The 16313-nt window shown below is 41.0% G+C and overlaps 4 protein-coding genes across 4 annotated transcripts in view; 2 read left to right on the plus strand and 2 right to left on the minus strand.

Moving 5' to 3' along the window:
• LOC141911608 (calcitonin gene-related peptide type 1 receptor-like) overlaps window positions 1-16138 on the plus strand; it is a 42159-nt gene extending 26021 nt beyond the window's left edge. Inside the window, exons 9-13 of the mRNA XM_074802595.1 lie at window positions 307-373; window positions 467-549; window positions 1647-1782; window positions 2352-2393; window positions 15598-16138. Coding sequence (XP_074658696.1) covers window positions 307-373; window positions 467-549; window positions 1647-1782; window positions 2352-2393; window positions 15598-15969 — 700 coding nt within the window. The 3' untranslated portion in view covers window positions 15970-16138. The remainder of the gene's footprint in view (window positions 1-306; window positions 374-466; window positions 550-1646; window positions 1783-2351; window positions 2394-15597) is intronic.
• On the plus strand, window positions 7948-9371 carry LOC141912160 (uncharacterized). The gene has a single exon (XM_074803374.1). It carries the CDS (start codon window positions 7948-7950, stop codon window positions 9274-9276), a length of 1329 nt encoding a protein of 442 aa, XP_074659475.1. The 3' UTR covers window positions 9277-9371.
• Window positions 10737-12196, minus strand: LOC141912106 (uncharacterized; the record flags this gene model as incomplete). The annotated part of the gene is made up of 6 exons (XM_074803324.1): window positions 10737-11087; window positions 11177-11328; window positions 11411-11523; window positions 11634-11761; window positions 11882-11979; window positions 12102-12196. Coding segments are annotated over 6 exons (792 nt in total), but the record flags the coding sequence as incomplete, so codon positions are not given.
• Window positions 12203-13367, minus strand: LOC141912161 (uncharacterized). The gene is made up of 5 exons (XM_074803375.1): window positions 13156-13367; window positions 12980-13054; window positions 12725-12813; window positions 12547-12631; window positions 12203-12275 (listed from the first exon to the last, which is right to left on the minus strand). Exons 1-5 carry the CDS (start codon window positions 13215-13217, stop codon window positions 12203-12205), a joined length of 384 nt encoding a protein of 127 aa, XP_074659476.1. The 5' UTR covers window positions 13218-13367.
• Window positions 16139-16313: the final 175 nt, after the last annotated feature.

A 16313-nucleotide genomic window follows, 5' to 3' on the forward strand; every position in this document is an offset into this window, starting at 1 on the left:
CTTACTTTTTGAAAATGACTTATAGAATTGAGTCTAAACGTCACTACTCTCTAAGTTTTGAAAATGACTTATAGAATTTTGTCCAAACGTAACTACTCTCTTAGTTTTTGAAAATGGCTCATAGAATTGAGTCTAAACGTCACTACTCTCTTAGTTTTGAAAATGACTCATATAATTTTGTCCAAACGTAACTACTCTCTTAGTTTTTGAAAATAGCTCATAGAATTGAGTCTAAAAGTCACTACTCTCCTAGTTCTTTTTCATAATCGTCGATTTTTCTTCCAACTCATTTCTATTTGCTCGCAGCTGCTGGGTCTACAGTTACGGTGAATTCAGTTGGATTTATTACTTACCGAATATGCTATGTTTAATTGTAAGTTAACATAAACCGCGTGGTTTTTTGTGTATCGTAGATTATCGCATATTCTCTCCGTTCGAATTTTTCATCTTCTTTAATCAATTTCAGGTCAATCTGCTGTTTTTATGTAACATTCTACGCGTTATCACCTCGCGATTACAATGCCACCCGAACGAGCCCAGTAATTTCAGGTTAGTATAATCTCCGTAATCACCCCGCCCAAACGAGCCCTAGATATTTCAACAGTTCCATGAGTTCACGTGCGGGTTAAGTATTTCAAAATCCACTATTTTAGTGAAATCTAACTGGGAACTGTTTTATAATACAGCTAAAGAACTCTGTCCTGACTTCCGCAGGCTGCTTGTTTCACTCTGCGGAGTACTCCAAACAGTGCCATCTAGCGGAATTCTCGCTGCCCCACCAAATTTTGTGGAGTAGCAGCGTAGCGTCTGAAAGAGTCACGTGACCTGTTTTAGTGTATTTCTTTGCTCCGCACAGTGTTCGGAGTACTCCGCAGAGTGAAACGAGCAGCCTGAAGAGTTCTACAGTTCTGATTAAACTCTTGAGTCAACTCATCGAAAATGAAATAACTTTAATTCATAGTTAACTCTAACTTACAACTGTGGAACCGGATCCAGGTTCCATAGTTCTGATTTTCATAATTCTGATTTCATTTATCTTTGAGTTGAAACTAGTTCATGCAGATCTGATATGTATTCCTGAAGAAGTCAAAACGTCTAATAAACTAATACTTAAATCTCAAGGAAATAGGTTCCGTTCGAAAAAAGACATCTCCAAGACGGGGTTGAACCATAAAATCCCGCCGCACACGCCTACACATTTGTTTCACCAAAACAGAAAAACCTTAGAGTTTTGAGTAAAAGCGGAGATGCCCTGAATGAGTAACTGATATCATAGTCAGCAATGGCGGATAGTAATTCCCCCGCGTTACGATGTTTCATCCTTCCGAACCAGAGCACGGAGAGCACTGATTACAATTTAACCTTTTCATACTACGAGCAATTTGCCAAATCTGTAATTCAATTTTACACGTATTCCATTTCACGCAGACGTCACTCGGCTAACGTTCACAACGACCTCTTTGTTTAACGATATCATTCGTTATTGTTTCTCCGAAGATGAGATGAAAATAAATCTCTAGGAAATTTCGGAGAAAAACAGCTCTAGAATATCGTCAATTATAGAACAGTTCATTATACTCTAAAACTTCATTACACTCGAAAACCTCCTGCCGTTTCATAATTCTTGCATTATTGTTTTCTTAAAGAAAAGGTCTGAAGGCAGTTTTCGTGCTGATACCGCTGTTCGGATTACAGCTGTTTGTAACGATATACCGGCCCCCACACGGCTCACAGGGCCTCAGCGCTTACGACGCCTTCCATTCATTCATTACAAACTCGCAGGTAAATTTTCCTCATGATATCGGAGATGTCAAGATCCTCATGTTTTCCACTTTTGATTCGGTCCCCGTCCCTATACGAGCTATATTAAACTCTTCGAAGATAATTCAATATTCCGGCCAAACTGTAAATTCGGGAAAGCAGCCTTTGGACTTGTTGCCCCCCCCCCCCCCTAAATCACTAAATCATCATTACTAATTTGGTGATCATTATGTATCATATTTTGTGTTCCATGTACTATCGCGTGTGAAACGTACATTGCTTACCGCTTCTAACTCTGTGCAACTCGTTCCCGTCGCTATAAGCTATTCAATTCATCAAAGAAAAATATTCTGGCCAAAACTTCTATAGCGTCCCACCCCCCCCCCCCAATCACAAGATAATTATTACTAATTTCGTTGTTATTTTGTATCATATTTTGTGCGTCATGTACTATATACGTGTGAACCATATACATTCGCACAAAGTCTACCACAAAATTTGAAAAATCAAAAAGAAAGACAACTTGCTGTAAAAATCGCATATTCACAAAAACTGACTAATTCTTCTATTGAACGATCTTTTTTATTCAGGGCTTCTTCGTGGCTTTAATCTTCTGTTTCTTCAATAAAGAGGTACGTATGAAGATATGATAACGGTCGTTATTCATACTTTGCCTTATTTCTGTGCGTGTCTAATAACGAAACCGTCTTCTATCCGTCTCGATCTCAATGTATCACATACACGTGACCCCTTTCAAATGTTAGACCTTCCAAACAATTCTAAATGTCAATTTTTTGATAAATGTTTTTTTTTAAGCTTTTCTCGTGATGTAACACGTCACACGATCTTCCGTCATTTTCAAAATTTCAAAGTTTCCGAGCTTCGATTCGATACGAATTATGAGAATTGTATCCCGGTTAGTAAGAACGAATTGTACAAAAACCGATGTTCAATAATTTGAGACAAGCCCTGACATTGTTAAAGTCAAATACTACACGATAGGATTACGTATTTGTAAGTTAACCCCACTACTGTTGCCGATGCTTAATCCGCGGTTGTTCCGGTTTTCGAAATCCCGGCGCGCGCGTAACGGTGATATCCGCCAGATTATCCTCTCCGCGGATCGACTTCCGGCTAAACGACCTTCACCTCGACACTGCCGCGCGCTCGCGCGAGAGTTCGTCGATCGATAATAAGAGTCGCGTTCAGCGCAGTAAACGAATATCTTTGGCTTTGTAAAGCGAATAACCAGGTCCGTACGTCGACATTTTGTAATAATCAAATTACATGGTATTATAAAGCGAATTTATCCCGTCAAATCAGATTTGATTTTTAAAAATAAAATCGTATTTATCCTGGCATAATCGAGTTAGATTTGGTCAACTTTTTTGATTCAACTCGCGGCATCAAATTCGACTTGATTTGTCAAATCATCAAATCACATCACATGTGATTTCACACGATTTCAAGATGGCGGACTGATAAGAGTTTCCGCCATTTGGCTCGCAGTGCGCAAACCCTAGGTTAGCCACCCCCATCATCGAAGCCCAACCTAGCTTTTCGAAAACTAGGCCGTTTCGAACAAATCGCGATTAGATGACACGTGGCTTACAAATTATTTATAGAAAATCGGAATCTGATTCGACAGGATGAATTCACCTCTAATCGATAGTAAACATTCAATGAATATTTATTCTTATGTTTTCACGCACAGTCGTTTCGGCTACAAACTCATCTAATCCTGTCTTATGCATGATGAATATTGTCCTTGACCTTATTTCTTTCTCTAAAAGACCTCTGCCATTGAAAAGATGGCTGCCTCCATTAATCCACCTAACACGTCGTCGAATTGTGATTTGTTTGTGATTAGATACTGCTTCATGGGCGATTTATGATGTCATAGGGTGATTAACTGGATGGAGCCATCTTTACTACTGAAACTTCAGGAAAAAGATGGCTTCGTCTACAAATCCTCCCTTGACGTCATCATAAATTGCCCAGTATTCGATTAATTCAGAAAGCAATATCCCCAGTCTACGTTTTCAATAATGAATCGATATTGATGACGTCATAGGGTGAATTGATGAAGGGATAGCCGTCAGTTCTGGACAGGTACGACGATAAGGCTATATTGTGTATTAGGTATTTTCTCGGGCCGTAAATATGAATGTTTCACGCCGCGCTACGACTTATAGAAACAACGGCGGATAAATAACTACGTCTACCACCACCAGGGGTCACCACCACCCGCACCTGACCAGTACCGATCAATAACAATGCACGTACGTAAAGCTTGAGGTGTTAGTTAGAATGTGTAGTATTGATATCGTCTACCCCTGCCGCTACCTCGCCCCAAATTCTTCAAATCTTTGATTCGATTTGATTTTCTCATTATGGTAATTTTCAAAGTTGTATTAGTATATTACGAATCTGGACATTTGGGAAGGACAACAAGCTTGTGTGATAGCTTTTCTCACAGAGATAGCCTTTCTTACAGACAGTGTGATGTGGTTTCGTCGCCCTGAACAAAATCAAAACAGAAAACATTAGAGAAATAGTAGCAATAATAGACGCATCATATAGTCGATAAAGCTTAAACAATCTTTTGTTTGAATCTTCAAGCGAAGCCCAGAATTGAAAGATCCATCGTTTTTTTTTTTCATATTCATTTGCATGTATATATTATGGTGGCTGATAAGGGCCATAGCGTAAAATTCCTGGTATGTAAATGAGGGCGCCAGAACGCCAGAACGCCAAAACGAAAAAAAACGTCCAATTTTCTCTGAAAGTTCGTTTTGGCGCGCCAAAACAAAGAAAATTCCGTTTTGGCGCCCCCGCCAAAACGAACTTTCATTTTGGCGCCCCCGCCAAAACGAACTTTCGTTTTGGCGCCCCCGCCAAAACAACGAAAAACGTCGAAATTTCTCTAAAAGTTCGTTTTGGCGCGCCAAAACAAAGAAAATTCCGTTTTGGCGCCCCCGCCAAAACGAACTTTCATTTTGGCGCCCCCGCCAAAACGAACTTTCGTTTTGGCGCCCCCGCCAAAACAACGAAAAACGTCGAAATTTCTCTAAAAGTTCGTTTTGGCGCGCCAAAACGGAAAATATTCCGTTTTGGCGCCCCCGCCAAAACGAACTTTCATTTTGGCGCCCCCGCCAAAACGAACTTTCGTTTTGGCGCCCCCGCCAAAACAACGAAAAACGTCGAAATTTCTCTAAAAGTTCGTTTTGGCGCGCCAAAACAAAGAAAATTCCGTTTTGGCGCCCCCGCCAAAACGAACTTTCATTTTGGCGCCCCCGCCAAAACGAACTTTCGTTTTGGCGCCCCCGCCAAAACAACGAAAAACGTCGAAATTTCTCTAAAAGTTCGTTTTGGCGCGCCAAAACGGAAAATATTCCGTTTTGGCGCCCCCGCCAAAACGAACTTTCATTTTGGCGCCCCCGCCAAAACGAACTTTCGTTTTGGCGCCCCCGCCAAAACAACGAAAAACGTCGAAATTTCTCTAAAAGTTCGTTTTGGCGCGCCAAAACAAAGAAAATTCCGTTTTGGCGCCCCCGCCAAAACGAACTTTCATTTTGGCGCCCCCGCCAAAACGAACTTTCGTTTTGGCGCCCCCGCCAAAACAACGAAAAACGTCGAAATTTCTCTAAAAGTTCGTTTTGGCGCGCCAAAACAAAGAAAATTCCGTTTTGGCGCCCCCGCCAAAACGAACTTTCATTTTGGCGCCCCCGCCAAAACGAACTTTCGTTTTGGCGCCCCCGCCAAAACAACGAAAAACGTCGAAATTTCTCTAAAAGTTCGTTTTGGCGCGCCAAAACGGAGAATATTCCGTTTTGGCGCCCCCGCCAAAACGAACTTTCATTTTGGCGCCCCCGCCAAAACGAACTTTCGTTTTGGCGCCCCCGCCAAAACAACGAAAAACGTCGAAATTTCTCTAAAAGTTCGTTTTGGCGCGCCAAAACAAAGAAAATTCCGTTTTGGCGCCCCCGCCAAAACGAACTTTCATTTTGGCGCCCCCGCCAAAACAAACTTTCGTTTTGGCGCCCCCGCCAAAACAACGAAAAGCGTCGAAATTTCTCTAAAAGTTCGTTTTGGCGCGCCAAAACGGAGAATATTCCGTTTTGGCGCCCCCGCCAAAACGAACTTTCATTTTGGCGCCCCCGCCAAAATGAACTTTCGTTTTGGCGCCCCCCGCCAAACAGCGAAAAACGTCGAACTTTCTTTGAAAATCCGATTCGTCTCCCTTCGATTTTGTTACGAGTCGGATCTAGGTATACTAGATAATACATATCGTTGTCGATGGTGGTGGTGTATACATTAACGGACTAACGAACAGGTATGTAGCCTATTCAGGGTTAAATGCAGGGGTTGCTTTGGGTCCTCGAGAACCCCTCCCACTTGGAAAACTACTTTTCAAAGTAGACATGTTAGGCCTACATCTTAAATGTATGAGATGATCAAGTAGCGCCTAAAAACGCTTACAATTCATGAAAATGGGACTAAGTTTTTAAGATTTCTCGGGATGACCAGCAGAGCACCACCGTACCCCCTCGACCCCCACTCCTTAAAAAATGCTGGATCAGCCCCTGGTATCATTTAAATCCTATACATTGCCTCGCATTGCTTAGCTCACATAGGCCTATTCATAAACTTTGTTCTTTAATATGCCAATATATTTTAAAAATCGATTGATTTTCGGCCGCTGAAAACATATTAAAAAAACCGATGTCGTTCTCTGGTATGCGCAGGCAATATAACACGTACTGGTAGTATTCTAAGTTTTCGACGTGAGCCGTTTCTCTCGTACTGCCTAATCATTGTAAGCGACGATTATTTTGCTCGGTCTGCATTAGTGAAAACTAATGAATTATAATCATTCAATGGCGTTAATTCGTAAATGTCTTCTTTACAGATGGACAACATACTCCTAGAATTGGGATTAGGCCAATACATTGCAAAGTTTCTCGAAAATAAGGTACCGTGTTTCAATACTTTATGTATACACAGACTTGCCCCGATTGGTAATGCTATAGGGCCATAACTTCTGAAAATGTATCATATTTTAATTTCTCATCCAGATAGGTGTTAGTGACGTCACGACCATGACAGATAGTGATTTTGAAGCAGCAGGAGTTACAGCTATCGGGGATAGAGTCCGGCTAAGGAATAGGTGTAGGATAGTAAATTCTCAGCCTAAAGAAGATGAAAATGTGTCTAGTGCAGGTAATAATTTGAGTTTTAAGATAAATCACGTGCTTAATTCCAACTTTCATGACCGTTGTCACTGACCGTTACGCTAATTCAATTCTGTCCATGAGATTGTGCTATCAGAGGGTTATACTTTTAGAGAGGTTATGCAGGCTTGTGCCTATTTCTCGTGATTAAGCTAAGCTGAGGTCGACTTACGACGACCATCTCGTCGTAAAAACAGCGGTAGTAAACACGTGACCGCCGATTGGCGATTCGTTTGTCACAGTCAGATCGACAACGATTCAATCATCGCCGAGTCCAAAGGTCATTTGACGCATAACTCATCGCTGAAATAGAACTTGTTCTATCCTTGCGATTCGACTTACGACGGGTCTGCGATCAATGGATCTTTTTACAAATTTGTAAATTGTTTACTTGAAATATATAACACTTTCCTTTATTATTTCATTTTCAGGATCATCTAGTGTTTTGTGCAGGTTGAGAACGCAATTTCAAAAACGTAAGGCCGGCACCAAGAAATCAATGACGACAAAAAATGCAGAGAAAGATACACGACGAATAAAACTAGGTTGGAAACACGCCATCAAAAGCGGGACCTTTGTACTAGTTACTGCAAGCAAGGGTGGGGGGACACACACTTTGGACCTGAAAAAAGAAATGAACTTGTCGGCCTTAACCATGGAGTTCTTAAACCTATTTTTTCCAGACGGCAAATCGAATGCGATGAACCTAAAAATCAATGATGTGAGCTATTACTTAGCAAATTTCAATGGTAATCGGTTATGTGATTATCTTGAGTGTGGTAATGTTTTTGGTCTAGAGGCCTACATCGCAGCACATAAAACAAACCCTATTAGGCTCTATCTTCACACAACTGTTTTAGTTGACGATAGTGATGATGAAACATCCTTGCCATCCATGTCATCCTTTCTTGCTAATACCCACCAGCCACCGATTTCTGAGTCAACTTTACCTATGTTTTCGTTGATGCAACCGGCATTGTCGTTTACGCCAGCAGCCTCATCTACAATTTCGGCTAGTAGTGATATTCAACCTATCGTTTTAACTACGCATACCCAATCTGCCCATACACTTTCAACTCCATTTGCGGCCGGGATTCAGTCTGGTTATGTGCCTACCGGTGCTGTTGGCATACATACGGGTGCAAATGATACACATTCCCGTGATGGTATAGCAGATATCAACTTCAATGATTTCGAATTGATACAGCCTGATACGCCTACAATTCAATTCAGAGTACAGACGAGTGGCGAGTTATCACAAGAAGAGATTAATCGCATTGAACGGGAAGAATACAACCTTCTGGTTCGCAGAACAGCCATGGTCGAAGATATGATAAACGCTTTTTGTGATGCATCGGTGATGGGGAAAATAATAAATGCTCGAATGATACTCCCTAATGGAAATGTTGAAGCCGGAGAAGGACACGGTGTCTTTCGAGAGTGTCTTACTGAATTTTGGTCAGAATTTAGAAAGCAATGTATGACGGGTAGTAGTCAGATGATCCCTCTCATACGCCATGATTATGGCACAGAGAAATGGGAGGCTGTAGGACGCATCATCAGTAAAGGATTTCAGGAAACATCATATTTCCCAATATTCCTCGCGCAGCCATTTGTTTCCGAATTGTTCTTCCAGCAGGATGATAGCGTAGACTTGGTCGAATCATTCCTGAAATATGTTTCTCCGTCTGAGGAGCTGGTATTTCGACGCGCATTGGCTAATTTCGATGATGAAGCAAATGACGTCGAAGAGATAATAGACATACTGGGGGGATATGAATGTCGGAAACTTCCTACGAAGGAGAACTTCTCCATGTTGATTCGGGAAATTAGTCACCAGGAATTGGTGCAAAAGCCGAGATTTATAGTTGATTGTATAAAACCTATGATACAGAAATATGTAACAATATCATATAAACAGTACCTCGATCTTTGTACGGATCTTAAACCCTCCTGTCGCAAAGTGGTAGAATTACTTTCTTTTCCAAACGTTTTGTCAGCTCCTCAGTCAAATGTTGCTACGTTACTGAAGAGATATGTCAGATCATTGGATGAAAGCATGTTGTCTAAGTTCCTCCGCTATTGTACTGGTTCTGACATCTGTAACTGCCAAAAGATTGACGTGACCTTTACTAAGGTAGACGGTCTCCAACGAGCTCCAGTTGCTCGAACATGTGCCCAGATATTGGAGTTACCAGAAACATATGACGAATACGTCGAACTGAAACAAGAATTCGATAATATTCTCCAGAGCAATGTTTGGGTTATGGACGTCGTATAAAATTATTCTAGAAACGAAATGACGTAATCCACGTAAGTTTCATATTTTCAAAGTTGGATCAAAACGTGTTTAAGTTCTTTTGTTTAGGCCAAAAGTGGTGTGTTTATTTTTAATATTGCCAGCCCTGATGTCGTTTCTTTTATCATAGAATTACTTAGTGACGATCTTTTTGATGATAGAAGTAATTATTCATGCAGTGCATTTTGACCAGGTTCTACAGTTCTCGGTTAAGTTTGACTCTAGAGTTAAAGCATTGGAAATATTGAAAAAAACCGACTTGACTCTCGAGTCAAACCTTACCGAGAGCTGTTAAACTTGCTCCTTATATTTGTCGTTTCAAATTAGGGAATCAATCATGACCAAATACGTTTTTTGTTTGTATTGAAAACAGGGCGATTTGGGGGTGCCACTTCTCTGCTGTCAAGTTATGTTTTGTCTCGAAATTGTAAGACAATCATCTTTAAGTACATATTGATATATTGTATCAACACGGTATTAAAACGTAGATAATGTTTTAAGGCTTTTAAGAGAAACTTTGATACTTCGATTAAAATATTCAAATATCTTCACTTCATTGCGTTTTCGTTCTTTCATGGTGTCTCACTTTCACTCGAGCTGCAAATGATATCGTAGTACGAAAGTGTCATTGGCACGTATTCGAACACGATTAAATTATATACTGTCAAAATTGCACATTCATAAAGAGATACAGTGGAACTCGTTATAACTAACTGGGATACAACGATTCATCGGACATAACAAATACAAGATTGTGTCCCACATTAGACAATTTGATTAATTTCACACTGGATATGACGAAATATCTGTTAAAATGAACAATATTTTCTGGTCCCCAGAGGTTCGTTGTAACGAGGTTCCAATGTATGCATCTTCACCTGTCGTGGGAATCGAATTCACTAAGCTAAAGCCGTGTTCCCCGAACCCCTTGACCTCGCGAGTCGTTGGAGTCGTTACTAGCCGACCAGAATCCGGTCGTACCAATCACAGCGCTTTAAGCAAACGATATTATAGGCTTCTGTTGATTTTCCCGTTAAATGGACCAATCAACGTACAAGGAGGTATTTCAACCAGTAATGAAATCACGCGTCGTGAGGCCAGGGGGTGGTGGAAACGAGTTCGGGGTGCGATACCAGACCCCTGGCATGCGAGGATGAAAGATATGTGACTTGTCCATAAGACCACTTTTTAAACAACCGCTTCATAGAACTTTCTCAAAATAAATTCAATCAAAAATACATCTTTTTGAACCATACGCAAATTTATTCTGAAGCGTTTTGAGAATAGCGGATACTGGAGTACGCTTTCGCAGATAATTCTCCATGTAAATTGATGGCACGCGTATTCTATTTCTGAGACACCTACTTAAGATGGGGTTGGATAGCGAATTAAAACATGGGTAGTGTTAGTATGATGTATAACTAAGCCCAAACAGTCGCATGAATCCATGAAAAATTACAATCATATTCTTTTCAACGCGTAACGTGTATCATAGATATATTTGAATCTTCGAAATACATCATGAACAGACAACACATAAACCGTGCAGGACAGATACGTATAAAAATGATTCTAACATGTATGCTCTCAGAATTGAGTTAATAGCCAGTCATACAAAGCAGCGGCTTCTGGGGTTGATGTCGGTCTTGATTGTTGTCCCTGCCTCGTTATAAGATCACACATCGCTGAAAAGTCCGGATCACAGCCTCTCGATTCATTCGGCTTACTACAAAATTCCTCTCGAATTTGCGGAAGTAGTCCAGCGTCCACTGGAAATTTGTAGTCTATCGTGCCTGAAAATATTATTTCGTATTATCAAGAAGTGATAAAAACATCGTAAACTTAGAAACCTATGCTCATTTTTATACAGCGTATTTCGTACCGTAATATTCCGGCGAGAAGTATAATAGATCAGGTTTTCCGGGTGGAACATCCACATTTCGTTGAGGCCTGATGGCATGTGTATTCCACTCCTGCACGAAATCCTGAAGATCGGCATTTATCAAATCAAAAAAACAGTATCTTAAGGTTTGACTGAAAAATATTGGAGAAAGGGAAATTACTACGTGGATCACAAAAAATCGCCACGCGCTTTAAAGGCGGGTATTTAACCTACATGTGCACAACGTCCGCGGTAGATAGACTTCCATTTTCCTCCATATCTTTAAATACGTTCATCCAAAACTGAACAACTTCGTTTCGAAGACTTCGCCACCATCGTTCAATGCGCTAAAAACAAAGAAAAATAAAATAATTGGTGAGTTTTGAAGTATCTTAAGTTGGTTCTAGCGCAGAAATGGGGATTGTCCAAATCTACCCATATTAATGACACCACGAACCTGATTACTCGTAGATCTACCCACAAGAACGCACGTTTCGTCGTCATATTCTGCTCTAAAGGCCTTCTGAATCGCTGCAATTCTGCCATTTTCGGTTCCAGCGTCCATACGGATGCAGCGAGGAACTGCTGAATGATGATATAAAGATGACGGTCAGAGTATTATCTTAATCGACGATTGATAACAGATAATTTTTCCCAGGCATAATTTCGGCACATTGTGTATTTATATATGACAATTCTATCTACCTTCAATGTCCTGAACGAAATCTAAAAAGTACCACGCAACCACCTCTGGGTCATTATTAGTATTTCCAACTCTTAACCAAAGGATTCGTCGGGAAAATCTTTTAAATATAGACTGTGTTTATGAACATGTTCGACAAACCAAATTCTGAACTTATAGCAACTGCTGTTGATAGGTGGAAATAATATCTTTTAGGATATATCAATTATATATTATGTTTACCCATCTATACACCCATGAATCGGGAAACCAAAAGGCTTGAGCTTGTCATAACCATCGAGATGGACAAGATAATTGGGACCCTTGTTAAAGTAACGTCGTCGTCATAAAACTCCATGGGTCCTATTCTGTACTCCTTCGAAGTCTAAATTCTGAAGGATATTGGAAACTAGAGACCTAGAAGTAAACAATCATATAACACATGAGTGAAGTGATCCAGATCTCATCTTAAAGGTCTTACATCAATCAAATACACATTTATACATATGCTGGCCGATTCGAAAGTTCTTTTTGTCAGGAGTAACAAAACTGACAATTCTTCAATTTGGCCAAAAAATATTTTTCGAGAAATTAAGTTTTTTTAGTTATGGCGTTTTGGTACTTTAGCGCCCTCATTTATCATGTCAGGAATTAACCGTGTAGGTAGCCACCCGACCATACATCTTACCTAGGGGCTCTTATTCCGTAGCGTTGACGGAGACGTTGTGACATAGCACGATATCCCATGCAACATCCGCTGCCAGCAAGCTCAACCTGTAATAATGCAGAGAACATAATCTTAAACCCAAAAGACATTTTCAATTTCTATCAGATATAAGCATCACTTCAAAAATTCGGATTACTTTCCTCGACTGCAGCGGTTACGTCATTGAGAACGTAATTGTTGTTTCTTTTCAAACCTAACCTATTCAATTGTCGTTTGAGGTGGCGTTCACTGAAAGTTTAAAATAAACAAGACGGTTTGTGAACTAAACTACTATATCACATCATTATAAGGAGTAATATTGAATAAAAATGGCAGTGCCCATACGTAGCTGCAGACAATTAAAATCTATTCTTAGACCATCTTGATGTAGGCCATGGAATTTATATATACGTACCTAATAGTTATTCCGAAGTTAGATAACATGGCAATCCTCATTTCTGCATTTGTGTACCCATCTGCAAAAAGCTTCCTAACAGTATCATCAACTAGAGGAATCTGTTAAGATCATCAACAAGATCAACAGCAAAATCGACCGTTGAGCAACTTGGTCTTTATTACGCAAAAGGATACAAGTCCGAACGGTGTCCATTATAATTAAGCGGTCGTGCACGAGTACGTATGCGTATGTACATAATTTGTATGTCAGCATCTGGAGTAGACACGTTTCCGGGGCGCCAAAACGAAAGTTCGTTTTGGCGGGGGCGCCAAAATGAAAGTTCGTTTTGGCGGGGGCGCCAAAACGGAATTTTCTTTGTTTTGGCGCGCCAAAACGAACTTTTAGAGAAATTTCGACGTTTTTCGTTGTTTTGGCGGGGGCGCCAAAACGAAAGTTCGTTTTGGCGGGGGCGCCAAAATGAAAGTTCGTTTTGGCGGGGGCGCCAAAACGGAATATTCTCCGTTTTGGCGCGCCAAAACGAACTTTTAGAGAAATTTCGACGTTTTTCGTTGTTTTGGCGGGGGCGCCAAAACGAAAGTTCGTTTTGGCGGGGGCGCCAAAATGAAAGTTCGTTTTGGCGGGGGCGCCAAAACGGAATTTTCTTTGTTTTGGCGCGCCAAAACGAACTTTTAGAGAAATTTCGACGTTTTTCGTTGTTTTGGCGGGGGCGCCAAAACGAAAGTTCGTTTTGGCGGGGGCGCCAAAATGAAAGTTCGTTTTGGCGGGGGCGCCAAAACGGAATATTCTCCGTTTTGGCGCGCCAAAACGAACTTTTAGAGAAATTTCGACGTTTTTCGTTGTTTTGGCGGGGGCGCCAAAACGAAAGTTCGTTTTGGCGGGGGCGCCAAAATGAAAGTTCGTTTTGGCGGGGGCGCCAAAACGGAATTTTCTTTGTTTTGGCGCGCCAAAACGAACTTTTAGAGAAATTTCGACGTTTTTCGTTGTTTTGGCGGGGGCGCCAAAACGAAAGTTCGTTTTGGCGGGGGCGCCAAAATGAAAGTTCGTTTTGGCGGGGGCGCCAAAACGGAATTTTCTTTGTTTTGGCGCCCCAAAACGAACTTTCAGAGAAAATTGGACGTTTTTTTTCGTTTTGGCGTTCTGGCGTTCTGGCGCCCTCATTTACATACCAGGAATTTTACGCTATGGCCCTTATCAGCCACCATAATATATCACAGGGGCCGTTGAATTAAGTATCCAGGACCCAGTTCCACATTTTGTGATAGAGAGTTAACTCTGAGTTAATGTTAGTTCATTTTCAATGCCTGAGTTAACTCAGAGTCAAACTCGGAACTGTGGAACTGGACCCAGCGCAACTTATTGCCGGATGTAGCGTAGATACCTTAATGTACAGTCCCTGTCTTTTTGATACAATCCACTATCTGCCGGTCTTTGTGGTCGATTTAAAATCAAACCAACTTTTCATTTTGATATCACAAACTATTTACGTTCTCATCCTGTTTAATTTCTTGTGCGTATATGATTTTTTTCCGATTGAAGGGAACACTGGTAAGTGATGAAATTGTCTTAGTTTTATTTATCATATGCTTAAACCAAATATATGCATGCGAAACAAAGACCAGCGGATGAAAAGTTTTCCGACTTCGACTTTTTTCTATCAGAAATTAGCTTCTTATTCACATTCATCTTCGCTTGCCAGGGTTTGATTGCCGCCCGCCGAAGCTGACCTCATGTCAACACAAACCCCGGCAAGCGAGGATGATTCCAAATCAAAAAGTCTGCTGCTCTTTGACCTTGTAATTAACCTTGACAAAATTATCTTCCCTCCCACAATATGGAGGTTGGAGCAATTCGGGGACCAGTTGCTTGTTCTTGATTTGGACTTTTAAGGTGACCAGTCTCTAAAACCAAATTACTTCTAAATCAAGAAGAGTCTTCAGATTTATTTCTGACTGACACTTAGATCTTGTGCAACTGAGCCCAGATTCCAGTTTCCCGGTGGAAGGCTCGGCTCCATTTGAGACTCCGAATCCAACTCTGTGGCTATCCGAACTGTAAAACTGGGTCCTATACCGCATGTTTAGTGCTGTATCGTGTTGTGATGTCCTGTGCTGCCGTCTATCGGTTCCCCTTCACATTTCTACGCGCGCACCTGTTTTTTAGTTGCGACAGATTCACTTTTTCAGTTCTTATTTTGATCTCTCCCAAACTGGATACAACAACGTTAAACTAATCTTTCCTCAACTGCTCTCTGGCTCTTTCTCTCTATCCCCCTATTTCCGATGAGATGCTCGTTTCATTGGATCATGTTGTTGCTGTAAGTTACCAAATATAACGATGTTAAACTAACATTTAAGAAAAAACGCGTTGCTTTTCTTTACATCCCTCGATGTACCGCATATCATTATACGCACGTGACCAGCTCCATCTCGGTTCTGCTGTAATTTACTGCTCCCGGCAACAAAAAAAAACGCAAAAAATTCGTCTTCTAGTTTTTCAGGGGAAATTTTATACCTTAGGGTAACAGTTTTATAGCAGCCAATAAAACACGTTTGACTGAGCGAAATGGTTTATTAAATGCTTTTGAAAGAATCGTATTTATTTGTTGACTATTTCAGGTGATGAACCACGTCAAGATTACTTGGTTTTGTTGCCGATTGTGCTGCCCCCGAGCGGGCTATTACAGACACACGCGTCAGTGCAGTTACGCTAACAGTTTCTCAACAGAGGGCACTGTAGTCAGCAGCAGGTCGAGCCCGCGTCTGTCGGCCACGACGCAAACTCGCCAGACGGCGCTGCAGCAGTCTTTGCGCGAAAATATCAAAAATAGTGCCAAATACGACGAATGCGAGGGACCGATCCCTCCTAATCATAAAGTCAACTGGAATAACAAAAACGGCACGGAACTCCTCGTCTCTCACGCTAAAGCCGGCTACATAACTCTTCCAATAGAGGGCACCGGGCATAAAAAACAATGCACATCGCTATAAACATTGCGTAGCGACATGTTTGTAAATTTCTTCCCGAATTGAATGTTTTCCACACTTAAAACGAACTAACCTACCGGAACAAGATCGTGCGTAATTGTGACTGTTAACCGGGTCCTGGTCGCTGTCCTGGTCCTGGCCCCGGTCCCGAACAGCGCTTGGTATGTATCGCAGCAGATGTTGTATTTAAATGATGTATATGATATTTTCAATAAAATTGATGATGTATATTGGACAAGTCTTCCTTTTTCGAGGTTGAATGAATTGTTGAGGTTGTAATATTCGCACACTTATCAAACTAAAAACAACTCGTACATTTTGATAAAATCTTTTTTTTTTCTTTTAAA

Source organism: Tubulanus polymorphus, chromosome 10 (assembly GCF_964204645.1).
Source record: "Tubulanus polymorphus chromosome 10, tnTubPoly1.2, whole genome shotgun sequence".
NCBI lineage: Eukaryota > Metazoa > Nemertea > Palaeonemertea > Tubulaniformes > Tubulanidae > Tubulanus > Tubulanus polymorphus.

Excerpts from the sequence above, each read along its gene's own strand:
- LOC141912160 (XM_074803374.1), top strand. The coding sequence starts at position 7,948 with ATGTTTTCGTTGATGCAACCGGCATTGTCGTTTACGCCAGCAGCCTCA.
- LOC141912161 (XM_074803375.1), bottom strand. The coding sequence starts at position 13,217 with ATGTACATACGCATACGTACTCGTGCACGACCGCTTAATTATAATGGA. Across the intron at positions 13,055-13,155 it reads AATGGACACCGTTCGGACTT|GAAGCTTTTTGCAGATGGGT; the intron begins GTATCCTTTTGC and ends TGATACTGTTAG. Across the intron at positions 12,276-12,546 it reads TACGGAATAAGAGCCCCTAG|GTCTCTAGTTTCCAATATCC; the intron begins GTAAGATGTATG and ends GTTTACTTCTAG.